Consider the following 16,507-nt stretch of genomic DNA (forward strand, 5'->3'; position numbering starts at 1 on the left):
TTCTTAACTTGTGTTATGGAGCTCGCTTGATGAGTACCGTGTTGTTTGGTACTCATCGCTTGATCCTACATTTGTGTAGGTTATGAGCTTGGATCTTCGTGATTACTGTCTCTTCTCTTCTTGTCCGAGGCTTCCTATGGCGATTTGTGAGGTAGCTATTTGTCATCTTAGCAGACCCTCCTGCTCCTTATTTATGATCTTGTTCTATTCTAGAGATAATATCATTTGAGACTTGTATTTTTCTTTCAAATCAATTGTAATTACTTTAGAGGCTTGTACACGTGAAAACTGGATTTAGGGTTTTATTTGAGTTGATCCCATATTATTAGACGGTGTTAGTCTATTTTTCTTGTTTTACTTTTGCATTTATTGTATTAGTTGAGTTAGGCTGACTTATCTTGGTGGAATAAGATGAGTGTCATCCCATCCATTTTTGGATTGAGTCCATGCATAAGTATTAGTTTGAAACCATCTTTCAAAGCATATAAATCAAGGTGAGTCAACATAAGAAACCTTTCTTAATCATTTACATAAAATATCATACTTTTAATGAACTATATTGTAACACCTCGGGAATTAGGACTTGGAATGGATAGGAAAAAGTTACAGAATGTTATCATAAAGTTTGAATGGTTAATTCCTTATAGTCAACTAGTTGAACTTTAAATATATGTTTTCAACTTTTAGTTCTTCTCTTATCTTGCCCAAAACCATTCTTCGTTTTCATAGGAGAAATTAAAGGCTCTCGATTTTACACATAGGGTGTGTTTGGTATGAAGGAAAACATTTTCCGGAAAATGTTTTCCAATTTTCTCATGTTTGGTTGGGTTAAATGTTTTGGAAAATGTTTTCCAAATCAACTCATTTTCCTCAAATTTAAGGAAAATGACTTCCCTTCAAAACTTAAGGAAAACATTTTCCAAAACTCTCTTCCAACTTCCAATTAAAAAAAAAAATTTAAGTTAGTTTTTAAAAAATATTTTCGACTTCAAAATTTCATTTTTTTAGCCCTACACTCGACCCCCCCCCCCCACCCCCTACCAGTCCCCCACCCCCAAAAAAAAATTTAAGGCATTTTTTTTTAAAAAAAAAAAATTTAACTTCAAAATTTCAATTTTTCACCCCTACCCTCGACCCCCCCCCACCCCCTACCAGCCCCCACCCCAAAAAAAATTTAAGTTTGTTTTAAAAAAATATTTTCAATTTCAAAAATTATTTTCTACTCTAGTATAAATAAAAGAAATTTTTCAAAAACATTTTTCATTCATAAATCAAACACAAAAAATCTTTTCCAAAAAATATTTTCTACTCACCAACCAAACATGAGAAAATAAGTCAAAAATCAACTTGTTTTCCAAGAAAACATTTTCTAGGAAAACATTTTCCTTCATACCAAACACACCCATAAAGTTAGTTGCTTATTCTTTTTTTATCTCGATTTTTCTTAGTCCTTCAAGTGAGTACGTATAGAGCTAATTGTTCTCTTTGTCTTATTTTCTTTTAGTATGTCTAGTATTTTTTTTTATTGATAGGAAAGACTTATCCTATCTTTTCATAATTCAATTATACAAAATTAAAGATTCAAAAGACAGGTCCACTCAAAATTTTAAATTACATGAGTTATCCTATACAAGATCTGCTCTTGAATTTTAAGAGAAAAAGAGGCCCGCTTCCATTCTCCATAAAAACTCAAGTACATGTAGTAAGTATCATTGTTGAACGAAAAAAGAAGTTATTCACATTGTTTCGTGCATGTGAACAAACAAGTTATGTACTTTCACTTTAATCTATACTAGAATTCATAAAATGATGTTGACTTCAATTTTCAAACAAATTCCCTAGATTTCATACTTTTTTCATCCAATGATTAATTAATGCATCCGACAATCATTTCATGAATTTTACATACTTTAGAGAGTAAATAAAAGTGTGCAATTCATTGATTCACATGCACAAAACAATGTAAATCAAAACAATGATAAGCTTAAGGTGTTGATACAAGAGAAGCAACTTAAATCAATTAATATCTTTTATTTGATCAAGTCGATGAGATTGGACCAAAAGGTTAGTGGAAATTAATTAAGGTCAAAAGTGCAAGCTATATGGTCATATAGACTAATTTTACCATGAATAATCGTTTAGATCTAATGAAAAAATGAGTCATTCTCATCACAGTTTCCATCGGAGAATAAGATAAATCACCTAGTACTTTATGAATGATTCAAATAACATTTATTGAAACCTTATTCGGTAGAAACATGATGTGGTTAAATATGAGTATTTTTAACATGAAATTGTATGGATCTAATAAAAAAAATGAAACCTCATTCTCATCACCGTCCCGTAAGAGGATGTAAATAACTCACTTAGTACTTTATAAATGATTCATTTCTGGATAATAACATTTATTAAATCTCTATCCGATAGAAGCATGAAGTTTTAAAATTTATTCTGAGGTGTAATTTTATTATGAATATGTAATGACCTTGTAGTGACCTCAAGTTATTTATGACTTTATAGGACTGACAGTTCAATCATTGGGTCGTTCATTTGAGTTTTATGCGAGTTTTTCTTGTTACAGAAGTTCTTAAGTGAAAGGGGTGACTTTAGTCAGCATTTGAAGTTCAGGTGTCGGATGTGATTTCCGTCGGTTCCATCAACTCCTAAGGCCCAATTTGGGCTAGTCGCAGGGTTGATTTGGGCCTTGAGGCTTCCGATGCGAGTTTATGTCATTAGGTGTTCAACTTTGATGTTTTGGCCGAAGTTTGACTTCGATCAACATTCATACTTTTGTCAGCATTCTTGTTAAATGTGCTCGGATAAGTTTTGCACAACATTCATTTTTTATGTTGTCCAAATTATATGAATTTAACTTGTTGGAACTTATTGACCTCTTGGAAATAAAACTTGGAGACTTTAAATTCTCCTTTAAATATTGATTTTTTCAAACTCTTTCATCACATAGAGTTAAATCCTTTTGTATTTTAGTAAGTTTTAGTCACATATTTCTGTTTCTCTATTTTCTAAATAAATTTTTTGATATGACGTGCTTCAAATATAGTTTTAGATAAATTGAGAGGTTCGTATATTAGGTTGCGTATTATTTAAACCCATATTATGATATTAATTCAAACATGTTGGAGACAATAGATAATCATAAATATAAATGTCTTCAATAAATATCATTGCAAAGTACAAGAATTAAATATCATAATTGAAACAAAATAATAAATAACAAAAAAATTAAAGCAAAGGACTTTGATAAATAATATTATCTGAAGATAATTCGTCTAGAAGACATTAGGTTAGATATTTGCATCATCTGATGGAATCTGTGAGGAGGATGAAGCTCCATTTTCTAGCTGCTCCAAATGTTCGTTCAAACTAAATTCACCGGAAATTAACCAAGCTTCAAACTTCATTGTATCATGTACACTGAATCGGTCTATGGACTCCCACCAACCTATATCTCTAGCCTCACTCATTCGATCTAATTTTTCATTTGCAATCTTTTCTCTTTCGTCCAATTCATTAAGAATATCATTAAATTGACTTACTTTTTTGCGTGCTTCTACCGCAACAAGTCGGTCACTTGCATTTAATTTTGTTGTAGGATTTATAAAACGATCAATGACCACATTAGAGGTTGGACTAATAAAGGAATAAGGTATACCTTTCGGTGAAAACATAATAATTCCAAGATCGACATCACATTCTCTAACAAGTTCACAAGCTTTTTTGTATAAGCCAGAACGTCGTTTAGAGAATGTGGTGAATCGAGCAGATTCATTCTCTATTTTCTCCAATGGATTTTTATGACGTCCTGATGTCTTCTTATGCTCCATGCTAGAATATAATGAAATATATTAGATAATTATTTCTTAAAAAATATGTGTACTAAGAAGAAGAAATATCATGCATATTTATATACATAAATTTCACAGTGGTCATTAAATTACTTGCCAATATCCCAATAAAAGTAATTTTTTCTTGATATTGAAAGTTATTAAGGAAAATTTATATTAATTTTGATATTCAAAATCTGATTTTATAATAACATAAATAAATCTAAAAGTTAATTTAAATAGGTAAGTTGGTGTTTAATATAGTACATGAAATTTATCAATTTGTAATTAACTATTGTGAATATATTTTACTATTACTAGAATCTTTTGGTTATTTTATAGTAACTAAATCAAATTATGCACTTGCTCAAATAAAAATAAATCCACTATTTAACTTGAAAAGAAAAAATATATTAATGTACTTACAATTTAAAAATAATAGATCTTTCACCTTGTAAATTGATGTTCATTTAAGAAGAATAAATCTAAATAAGTCAAACACTCAAACTAATAATAATGAGTGAATGTATAATGATATGCGTAATTCATGTATTATTTATTTTTTGCATAATAAGTATGTAATTTACGTGTATTAGCTAGCAAAAGTTAACAGTGAATCAGACCGGACATTTGTGAAAAGATAGATCCCTTTGTTTTATCAATTACAAACTTCTAAGGGATAGTTTGTTGTGAGGGATAACAACATATAGTCCCGGGATTAAAATATGATGCCACTTAGTTTGTTTTTTGGTTGGCCAATCCGAGATAACTTATCGCGTGATTAATAATTAATACCGAATTAAGTTATCTCTACCCATAGGTTGTATAGTAATCTCATCATATTTTTATCATGGGATAAACTCATTAAATAACAAAATTACCCTTCAATCTTTTATATTCTTTCCTGTATTTCACTTTCCTTTATCCATAATAATTTCATGATTACTTTTAAATCTCTTTTAAAATTGTTTTCGTTATTGTGTTGTTTTCTATTGAATCAAAAGGCTTTTAAAAGAATCTTCATTATGTTTAGTGCATTCAGTTGGGAGTAGACTTAGCACCGAGTTGGACTAGGGTTCATCGTACCCTCATAGTCTCAAAGTGCCCGCGTAGGATTATATGTCCCCTCTGTTGGGCATCAATTTTTAGTGATCACACCACAATCATGATTTTATACCCCTGACAAAGTATATTAGGTCCTCTCGATGAGGCGTATACATCGGACTCCACATTTAGCTCACATGGTTTATGTCGATTAATAGTAGCTCCCACAGTCAGACTCTTAGTGCATTTGACCAGGTTTTCCGCATTTATATCAGTATACAATTCAGCATGTTATCTTCATGATTAGTACTTGGTCATTGCATTCAGCTTAGCTTTTCAGTTATGTTTCAATATTTATATTCTTACTCAAATTATGTCATTGCTCAATTATGCTTTGTTCAGCTCATATATATTTGTTCAACTTAGTATCTATCTCATGCATGCTCATTTCATTTCAAGTACTAACGCATACTCTGCGCTACATCCTTTCATGATGTAGGCTCAGGTACTCAGCATCCAGATCACGCTTAGATCGATTCTCGATCCGCTTTCAGCAGCTTTAATAGTGAGTCCTCATATTTCGACGACAATAAACATGCTTTCATTTTAGTCATTATTTTTAGTTTTAGTTTTGTTAGAGTTAGTTGGGGGCATGTACCTTCAACTCAACTCAGTTATAGGCTTTTCAGACATAGTAGTAGATTCAGCTTGAGTTGTTTAAGTGGTTGTTTCAATTATCACTAAACTCTTAGTTTATTTCACTTATATTTAGACTATTTGGGTTTTTCACCATTTTAACATATCCACTGTTATAGCTTTCGCACAGTTCATATTTTACTTAGTTATTTTCCGTATTCTTATGATATGCCAGACTCAGGGTTAGTTTGGGATCACTCGTGATCCTAGGTCATATGTTACGTCAAAGGGGTAGCCTCGGGGCCTGACAACTAATGTTGTTGTGGTGTTTTGAGCAGGTTGTCCATGGAGAGTAATGCTCATGTTGAGGAAGGCAAGAAATAATTGGCTAAGAAAGTCCATAGACTTGCCCATTTGGGAGCTCGTCTGTTGGATTCCAGTGAAGGTGGAGTTGTGGTGATGAATGGGGCTGAATCATCACTAGTGTCAGAAGTGAAGGAGAAACAAGATAAAGACCTTATTATACTTGAACTAAAGGCAACTGTTTATAAGCAAAAGGTAATAGCTTTTGAAAAAAGGTGGAGATGGTGTATTGAGATACCAAGGTAGATTATGTGTATCAAAGGTGGATGAACTCCATGAGAGGATCATGGTAGAAACTCTTAGTTCCAGATATTCGATCCATCTTGGTTTCACAAAGATGTACCATGACTTGAGAGAAGTCTATTGGTGGATTAGTATGAAGAGATGCACTGCTAAGTTTGTTGTTAAGTGCCCAAACTGACAACAAGTCAAGGTAGAACACCAAGGGCCCGACGGTGCGGCTCAGAACATAGCTCTTCCGGAATGGAAGTGAGAGATAATTTGTAACATCCGGCAATGTGAAATAATTGAAGAGGCTTAGAATTGGAAATTTTCATTTTTGGAAAGAATTTTAAAGATCTGGAAAATTGGCTAAGTATGGGAAAAAGTGAGTCTTTGGCCAACTTTGAATAGTCATAACTCCTAGCTCAGGATTAGTTAGGTGCAGTTCCAGTTATGTTTGCGAAGCTCGTGGAATGATCTTTCCAGCGCCACCAAGTTTGCTCGATTCCAAGTTTGTATGAGTGAGTTATGCCCTTTGGAAGTTGGGAAGTTGGCAGGGAAGTGAAGTTCGTCCGGAAATTTTGAGGGTATTTTGGTCTTTTCCCTAATCATTTCTTTGGGTTATATTGAGGTGTTAGGCTGATTTTTTTAGATCAGTTTGTCCCATTTTAAAAGAGTGAGAGTTAGGGTTCTTGAGAGAGGAGGAGAAGAAGAGGAGAAAAGAGAAGAAGAAGCAAGGATTCGTCAAGATCGTCGTGGATTTCGTCGGGGGTGATCCCTATTAAGGTATGTGAGTTCATAGTGTTGGTTGGTTCTTTCCCCAACACGCCAAACTCATTTTTTATTATTGAGAAAAGATTGATTATGTTTGTTGAAGTTGTTGGTTGTATTTGTTGAAGTTGTTGGTTGTGATTGTGTTGAAGTTCTTGTTGATTTGGGACATGTTTCCAGTTGTGTTTGTGAGTTGAAATCTATTGTATGTTGAGGGGTTTATGATTCTAAGTGTTTGGGGCTGGATCCATTGAAGTTAAGGAGGTTTAGAGTTGGAAAAATGAAAGAGAAGAGTCGGATTTTTGGGGGGGAAAGGCTGGGGCGTCACGCTTGCCAGCGTGCCCCAACAGGGGTTCTGAGGTTTTACCCTTGGCGTGGCACATCTCTCAGAGCGCCAGCAGGCCCGTTCTGAACTTCAAGGGCTGGCACTCCGCGCCTCTCAGAGCGCCAAGGACACCAAGTCTTCCCATTTCTTCCCCACCTTTTCATACATGTTCCTAGGTATTGTACCTATGTTTCCTAGTTGTTTTCAACACTCCAATGTACGTCTAAACGTCAAGAACTCGTCCATAACATGTGATCAAACACCTTGAATTCATAATTCCAATTCAAGGAGAGTTAGTTTCCAAGCCAAGTGAAGTTAGAAGTCAAGTGAAGTTAGAGACAAGCTTAGAAGTTAAGAAGTAAGTCAAGCAAAAGTCTTTAAAGTTTTTCAAGAGTCTTCATTGAACGTTTTAACTTCTTTTTAAGGCTCAAGTTTCAAGTTAAGTATAGAGTTTCAAGTTAAGTAAAGAGTCAAGAGTTTCAAGTTAAGCCAAGAGCAAGAGTCAAGTGCATTTCTCAAAGTTATTAGGGAACTAAGTATTCCCAAAGAAGTTTATAAATGTTTTCACATTTAAGATGAGAGAAAACTGAGATTTCCAAAAGAGTTTTGAATAGTTTGAGCACTATCTCTTTTAAAGAAACGATGAGTTTTGCGAAAGAGCTTCTAAAACATGATTAGTATGACAAATCGAGTATGTCATCAATGTTTAAATAGTATGGTCTCTAGATATACCATCAATGTTAAAGCAGTATGAATATCCCGAGTCATCAATGATCATATTAAATTATGGTTTTGAGATGTTCTTTTACAAAGAGTTTTCAAGAGCCTTTGGGCTAAGTTTTGAGTAATTATCTCAACTAAAGAAATATGTGTTTAAAACACTTATGAGCTAAAGTATTTTTGGGAGTAGTCTTGAGCACCGAATTGGGGACACGAGTTCATATTAACTCAACTCTCCATAAGAACCATGTAGCCAAACATGGAATTTCACGGGTCATACTTTTTAGATGATCCCGTAAGTTAAGCTAGTGGATTCACTTAGTAAAGTTAGCTTCCTATATCACAGCAAGGTATAGGATGGTCCTTGGGCAACGTGAGGTAAAACATTGTATCACTACTTAAGCATGTAGTGGTGGTTATAGGTTAGAGAACTCCCACAGTAGAAAGAGCTTGGTTCCTCGAGAAGTTCTGCTTAGTATGGATGGGGGTATGGGACTTCATTCATGCATTGCACAAGTAGACTTTGAGAGGAAGCATGGTATTTTCATGATATTGTAAATATGATTTTTACGTCATGTTTTAAATAGTTTTGCAAGTTTTATATATTGCATGTGTCTCATTACTTTATATTGAGTTCAGTTATTCATGAGTTGAACAGAGCCAAGGGAAGTTCTCTTTTGTATCCCTTTCAAGCTTAAGTTGTTGTTTAGCGGTCCAGCTCGCATACTCGTACATTCCATGTACTGATGTCAGTTGGTCTACATCTTGTTATGATGCAAACGCAGGAACCCAGGATCAGCATCCGGCACGTCGTTGATCCAGCTGAGCACTCCAGAGTCAGTGGTGAGCCTCCTTGCATTCCGGAGGACTCAATTATTTTGTGTTCTTAGTTTTTATTTTATTAGGATGTTGCGGGGTCTGTCCCAACATCCATCTCAGTATTTTAGAGGGTTCATAGATAGACAGTCAGTCAGTTATTTTTGAGTCTCTCATCTATGTATATATGTAAATATTCTATTTTGAGACTCGAGTTGCCGTTATGGCCAGATTTTATCAGTTGGGTTGTTTAATAACCTTCCATTGGCTTGAGTTATGCTGTTGAGTTAAGTTTCCGCTGAGTTAAGAAAGCCAGGCCAAGGGTTCGCTTGGGCCAGCAATGGTTTTCGGGTGCCGATCCCGCCCAGGGTGTAGGTGACACGCCCCGAGCCTACACCCTGGGCGGGACCGGCACCCGGAGACCATTTCTGGCCCCAAGCGAACCCTTGGCCTGGCTTTCTTAACTCAGCGGAAACCTAACCCAACAGAATAACTCAATGCAATGCAATATTACAAAACAACCTAACTTATAAAATATGGCCATAAAGGCAACTCGAATCTCAAAATAGAAAATTTACATATATACATAGATGAGAGACTCAAAACTAACTGACTGACTGTCTGTCTATGAAGCCTCTAAAATACTGAGATGGATGTTGGGACAGACCCCGCAACATCCTAATAAAACAAAAACTAAGAACACAAAATAATTGAGTCCTCTGGAATGCAAAGAGGCTCACCACTGACTCTGGAGTGCTCAGCTGGATCAACGACGTGCAGGATGCTGATCCGGGGTACCTGTATCTGCATCATAAGACGATGCAGGCCAACTGGCATCAGTACATGGAATGTACGAGTATGCGAGCTGGAAACTAAGCAACATAGGCTAGAAGGAAATTTGGAAGAAACTGAAAAGTTTACCTTGCTCAACTCAACTCAACCTGACTGACTTCTTTCAATATAAGGCAACTTAAAACAAGTGCAATATAAAGAAAGACTGTTTAAAACATGCTATAAATTCTGTGTGTATACAATGATACAATAAGCCTGAAATGTATAAAGAAAAACAATGAACTGATGTATATAAAAATACAATAATCTCTGTGAATGAAAATACAATAATTGTTGTGGGAGTTTCTCTAACCGACAACCATCACATGAGAGCTATAGTGATGATACAGCGATCGACCTCATGCTGCCAGAGCATCTTATACCCGGCCAAAGGTATAAGACCTGAACTGCCTGATGGATCCACTAGTCTAATATGAAAAGGATTCATCTAAAAAGTATGATCCTTTTCTACCCATGGTGGCTAACATGGTTCTATGGGGGCTGTGGGTTCTTTGAACGCTCCCCCAATTCGGTGCTCGATACTACTCCCAAAAATGTACTGGCTCTTATGTTTTTAAAACATATTTATTCTTGCTGATTGAGATAATTACTCAAAAAAAAACTATCCCGAAGGCTCTTTTGGAAATCTCAGTTTCCAACCTTGTTTAAATGTAAAGACATTTCTTTAAAACTTCTTCGGGAATACATAGTTCCCTAATAACTTTGAGAAAATGAACTCAACTTTAAACTCTTGACTCTTTACTCTTTACTTGACTTGCAACTTGAGCCTTACAATGAAGTTAAAACGTTCAATAAAGACTCTTGAAAAACTTGGAGGACTTGCTTGAACTAACTTCTTAACTTCTAAGCTTAACTTCTAATTTCACTTGACTTCTAACTCGACTTGACTTGGAAACTAACTTCACTTAACTTCTAACTTTACTCTCCTTAAATTGGAATTATGAATTCAAGGGTAATGATTTGTGTTTGGAAGGACCCCATGATGTTAGGAATAATTTAGGACAGCTAAACTTAAGAAGAATTTCGAAATTAAATTCTGAAAACATATCAGATTCTGTTCACAGAGGGAACACAGCTGCAACGCAGACTTGTTTTCGAAAGCAGCCTGACTTTTTTCCTTCATGTTGCCAACTCTAAACCCTCTTAACTTCAAAGGTTCTTTTCCCAAAAACTTGGGGTCATAAACCCCTCAACATACAGTGGATTCCACTCAAAAACACAACCAAATCCTGTCCCAAATCAGCAAGAACTTCAACAACACAACCAACAACTTCAACAACCAAAATAGATCTTTTCTTGGAATTAAAAACGAGTTGGTGTGTGGGGGTATGAAACAACCAACACTAAGGATCATAAAATCCCTCAATATACAATAGATTTCAGCTCAAGAACACAACCAAATCATGTCCCACAACCAACAATAACTTCCACAACACAACTAACAACATCAACAACAACTAACAACTTCAACAACAAATCCAATCTTTTCTCAAATCATAAAATGAGCTTGGTGTGTGGGAGAAAGGATTAACCCACACTAAAGAACTCACATACCTTGATAGGGATCACCCTCGACGAAATTCCACGACGGAAACTTGTTGATCTCCTCTTTCTCCTCTTCTTCTCCTCTTCTTCTCTTCTTCACTCTCAAGAACCCTAACTTTCTCTCTTTTAAAATGGAACAAAAATGATCCACAAACAGCCTAACACAACAATATAACCTTAAAAGAAATTATTTGTGAAAAGACCTAAATGCCCTTAAATTTCCGGACGGACTCCCTGCTAACTACCCCAACTTTCAAAGGGCATAACTCGCTCATACAAATTCGGAATCGAGCAAACTCGGTGGCGTTCGAAAGATCGTTCCGCAAGCTTCACAAACATAACTGGAAATACTCTTAACTCATCCTGAGCTAGGAGTTATGACTGCTCAAAGTTGGCCAAAAACTCACTGATTTCCACACTTAGCCAAATTTCCAGATTCTGAATTTTTCCAAAAAAATGACTACTTCCAATTTCAAGCTTCTTCATATTCATTTTAAATTGTCGGATGTTACAATATCTCCCCCTTGGGAGCATTCGTCCTCAAATGAGGTTACTCTTACAAGGCTAAGGGTGTAACATCAATTCAAACACCCAACAAGCAATCATGCAACAACAACAACAACAATAACAACATGCCCATTAAAATTTTAAAGAGTACTAAGAAGGAAATTAATACCTCAATCTGCATTTCCTCCGGATTCAAAGAGATGTGGATATCTCTTTTTCATGTCCTCTTTGGCTTCCCAAGTAGCTTCCTCAACAAATTGGTTCCTCCAAAGGACCTTGACTGAGGCTACATCCTTTGTTCTCAACCTACGAACTTGCCGATCTAAAATTTGAACAGGAATCTCCTCATAAGATAAGTTATCCTTGATCTTGATACTTTCAGTCGGTAGGATCAATGAAGGATCGCCCATGCACTTCTTCAACATGGAGATGTGAAATACCGGATGAACCGCTGCTAGTTCTTGTGGTAACTCCAACTTATAAGCAACATTGCCAATCCTCTTGGCTATGCGGTAAGGTCCAATATACCGGGGACTAAGTTTCCCCTTCTTACCAAACCTCATAACCCCCTTCATGGGTGAAACCTTCAAACATACCCAATCGTCTATTTCAAATTCTAACGCCCTTCTCCTAACATCGGTGTAGGATTTCTGACGACTCTGTGCCGTTTTCAACCTCGCTTGAATCACTTTCACCTTCTCCATAGCTTGGTGAACTAAATCTGGTCCTATCAACTGTGCTTCACCAACTTCAAACCATCCAATAGGAGATCTACATCTTCTCCCATAAAGAGCTTCTTATGGAGCAATTTGGATGCTAGAGTGATAACTGTTGTTGTAGGCAAACTCAATGAGAGGTAGGTGATCATCCCAACTCCCTTTGAAATCGATTACACAAGCCCTCAACATATCCTCTAAGGTATGAATAGTGCACTCTGCTTGCCCATCAGTCTGAGGGTGAAAGGGAGTACTTAAGTTAACCATTGAACCCAAGCCCTTCTAAAAAGATTTCCAGAACTGTGCAGTAAACTGTGCACCTCTATCTGAAATAATGGAGATTGGGACTCCATGAAGTCTCATTATCTCTTGAACATACAACTTGGCATAATCTTCTGTTGTATTGGTAGTCTTTACCGGTAGAAAATGAGCTGACTTTGTCATTCGGTCGACAATTACCCAAATAGAATCATGCTGTCTGCGAGACCATGGCAACCCTGTGATGAAATCCATATTGATTATCTCCCACTTCCACTCTGGAAGTTCTATCCTCTGAACCAAACCACTGGGCCTTTGGTGTTCAACTTTCACTTGTTGGCAATTTGGACATTTAGCAACAAACTCAGCAATGCCCTTCTTCATGCCATTCCACCAATAAACTTCACGCAAATCATGATACATCTTGGTGGAACCCGGATGAATAGAATATCTGGAGTTGTGAGCTTCCTCCATAATCTTCTCTTGGAGTCCATCTACTATAGGTACGCACAATCTACCTTGAAATCTCAAAACACCATCTCCCCCTTGTTCAAAAGCTAATACTTTTTGCTTTTGAACATTTGCCTTCAACTCAAGCAAAATGGGATCTTGATCTTGCTTCTCTTTCACTTCTGACACTAATGATGACTCGGCCCTGCTCGTCACCGCTATTCCTCCTTCTGCGGAATCTGTAAATCTGACTCCCAGGCATGCCAGTCTGTGCACATATTTTGCTAACTCTCTCCTTCCTTCTTCAATATGGGCGATGCTACCCATAGACAACCTGCTCAAAGAATCAGCAACAACATTAGCCTTACTTGGGTGGTAAAGAATACTCAGGTCATAATCCTTGAGTAACTCTAACCACCTCCTCTGTCTGAGATTAAGCTCTCTCTGAGTAAGCACATATTGAAGGCTCTTGTGATCAGTGAATATGTCGACATGCACACCATACAAGTAATGACGTCATATCTTCAAAGCAAATACTACAGCAGCTAGTTCTAAGTCATGGGTTGGGTAGTTCTTCTCATGAACCTTCAACTGTCTAGAGGCATAAGCTATAACTTTGTCATTCTGCATTAAGACACAACCCAAACCAACTCTATACGCATCACAATACACCACAAAACCTTGAGTACCTTCTAGTAGAGTCAAAACTGGAGCTGTAGTCAATCTCTTTTTCAATTCTTGAAAGTTTTTCTTACAAAGATCAGACCATTGAAATTTCACTGTCTTCTGATTCAACTTGGTCAAAGGAGATGCAATAGTCGAGAACCCTTCAACAAACCTTCTATAATAGCCAGCCAAACCCAAAACTCCTAATTTCAGTTGGAGATGTGGGTCTAGGCCAATTCTGCACTGCCTCAATTTTCCGAGTATCAACTTTAATTCCATCACCAGACACAATGTGGCCTAAGAACGCCACAGACTTAAGCCAAAACTCACACTTAGAGAACTTGGCATACAACTCCTTGTTTTTTTCAAAGTCTGAAGAACTGTTCTGAGATGACTAGCATGATCTTCATTCCTTGAATAGACTAGTATATCATCAATAAAGACAATAACAAACATATCTAAATAAGGTTTGAAGACTCTATTCATCAAATCCATGAAAGCTGCCGGCGCATTGGTCAAACCAAAGGACATGACCAAAAACTCATAATGACCATACCTGGTTCTGAAAGCTGTCTTTGGGATATCACATTCCCTTACCCTTAACTGATGATAGCCTGATCGGAGGTCAATCTTTGAAAAACAAGTGGCACCCTGAAGCTGATCGAAAAGATCATCAATCCTCGGAAGAGGGTACTTGTTCTTGATGGTAACCTTATTCAACAGGCAGTAGTCTACACACATTCTAAGGGAACCATCTTTCTTTCTCACAAACAAGACCGGAGCGCCCCAAGGCGAGACACTTGGTCGAATGAAACCCTTATCTAGGAGATCTTTCAACTGCTCTTTCAACTCTTTCAACTCTGCTGGTGCCATTCTATATGGCGGAATAGAGATAGGACGAGTATCTGGAATGAGATCTATGCCGAAATTTATTTCTCTCTCAGGAGGAATTCTGGGTAGATCATCAGAAAAAACTTCTAGAAACTCTCTTACTATAGGAACTGACTGGAAATGAGGTATCTCAACACTAGAGTCATGAACTCGGACTAAGTGATAGATACAACCCTTCGAAACTAACTTTCTCGCCTTAAGGTACGAAATGAAACGACCCTTAGGCACTGCTGAACTGCTACTCCACTCTATGACTAGCTCATTCGGAAACTGAAACTTAACCACTCGAGTTCTACAGTCTATTGATGCATAACAAGCATGAAGCCAATCCATACCTAGAATGACATCGAAATCTATCATGTCTAACTCAACCAAATCAGCCCTGGTGCTTTTGTGACTGATGGAAATAGGACAATCACGATAGACTCTTTCTGCTAGAATAGATTCTCCAACAGGTGTAGAAACACAAAAGGGTTCACAAAGTCCTTCAGGAAGAACCTCAAACTTATTTGCAACATAAGGAGTTACAAAAGATAAACTTGCTCCTGGATCTAGCAAAGCATACACATCAAAAGCGAAGACCTTGATCATACTAGTGACAACATTTGGAGAATTCTCTTGCTCATGGCGACTGGTGATTGCTTTAAGGCGGTTTGCTCCTCCACCTATACTAGAAGTAGCTCCTCTAGGTGTCGTCCTGTCTGGGGGAACAACTGAAGAAGACTGTGCTTTATTGCCCCCATTACCCTGCCTATTCTTTGGACACTCTCGCATGAAATGTCCATTCTGACCACACTTGAAACAACCAATGGAGCCCTCTCGACAAATACCTGAGTGGTTTCTACCACACTTGGCGCAAGAAGGAGGCTTACTACTCCCTTGCGCCACACTACCCGAAGATTGCGCTGGTCTAGCCTTGAAGTCCTTCGAATTCTGGCCATTAAATTCACCTCTGTATCTGGGTGCAGGTGCTCTAGCAAATGATGGAGCAGGTCCCTTTTGCCTTTGTTGGAAGGATGGACGATTCTGCTGCCCGGACTCATTACCGGTCTTGGCTCTCTTACTTCTGAACTTTTCCCTGTCCCTCAGCTTCTCTTCCTCAACCTGTTGCACATAAACCATCAACCTTGATATGTCCATGTCCCCGATAAGCATTGCAGCCCTACCTTCCTTGCTCGACAACCGAGACAGCCCAGCAACAAACAAGCTCATTCTATTCCTCATGTCCGCAACCATCTTCGGAGCATAGAGGGATAATTGTGTGAACTTCAAACTGTACTCATGAACACTCAAGGACTCCTGCTTAAGTGTGAGGAACTCACGTACATTGGCCTCTCTCAATTCTCGAGGAAAGAAATGCCCCAAGAAAGCTTCCTCAAAACAGGCCCAACTCGCAAGTGGTGCATTTTCAACTCTGCCCTCTTTCCACTGGTCGAACCAAGTTCTAGCAACATCCTTCAATTGATACGCAGCTAGTTCAACCCGCTCAATATCTGCCACATGCATCACATCAAAAAACTTCTTCAACTCCTCAATGAAGTTCTCTGGATCCTCAGTAGTACTCGAACCCATGAAACTCGGAGGATTCATCCCCAAGAACTCACGAATACTAGAAGTGTCAGCTCCTTCCTGTCGAGCTCCCCTTTGCTGACCAATCTGATTAGCTACAGCTTGACTCAACATTCTAATTGCCTCTCTGAACTTGGCATTAGAAACTTCCCCTTGATCTTGCACTCCCGGGGCATAAGGTAACTCTTGCTCATCAACATAACGTTTAGGAATACGCCCTCTACCAACTCTTCGTGGAGGCATGACTATCTGAAACATGCGCAGGCACGGATTAGAAAAAAAACTTTTTAGAGATCAACTCTAACGCATGA

The 16,507-nt window shown here is 37.4% G+C and overlaps 1 protein-coding gene across 1 annotated transcript; it reads right to left on the bottom strand.

Moving 5' to 3' along the window:
• Positions 1-3,305: 3,305 nt before the first annotated feature.
• LOC125809101 (agamous-like MADS-box protein AGL29) lies at positions 3,306-3,845 on the bottom strand. Its single transcript, XM_049488745.1, has one exon. It carries the CDS (start codon positions 3,843-3,845, stop codon positions 3,306-3,308), a length of 540 nt encoding a protein of 179 aa, XP_049344702.1.
• Between the last annotated feature and the right edge of the window lie 12,662 nt (positions 3,846-16,507).

This window comes from Solanum verrucosum, unplaced genomic scaffold (genome assembly GCF_900185275.1).
Source record: "Solanum verrucosum unplaced genomic scaffold, falcon-dt-bn FXZP01000248.1, whole genome shotgun sequence".
Lineage (NCBI taxonomy): Eukaryota > Viridiplantae > Streptophyta > Magnoliopsida > Solanales > Solanaceae > Solanum > Solanum verrucosum.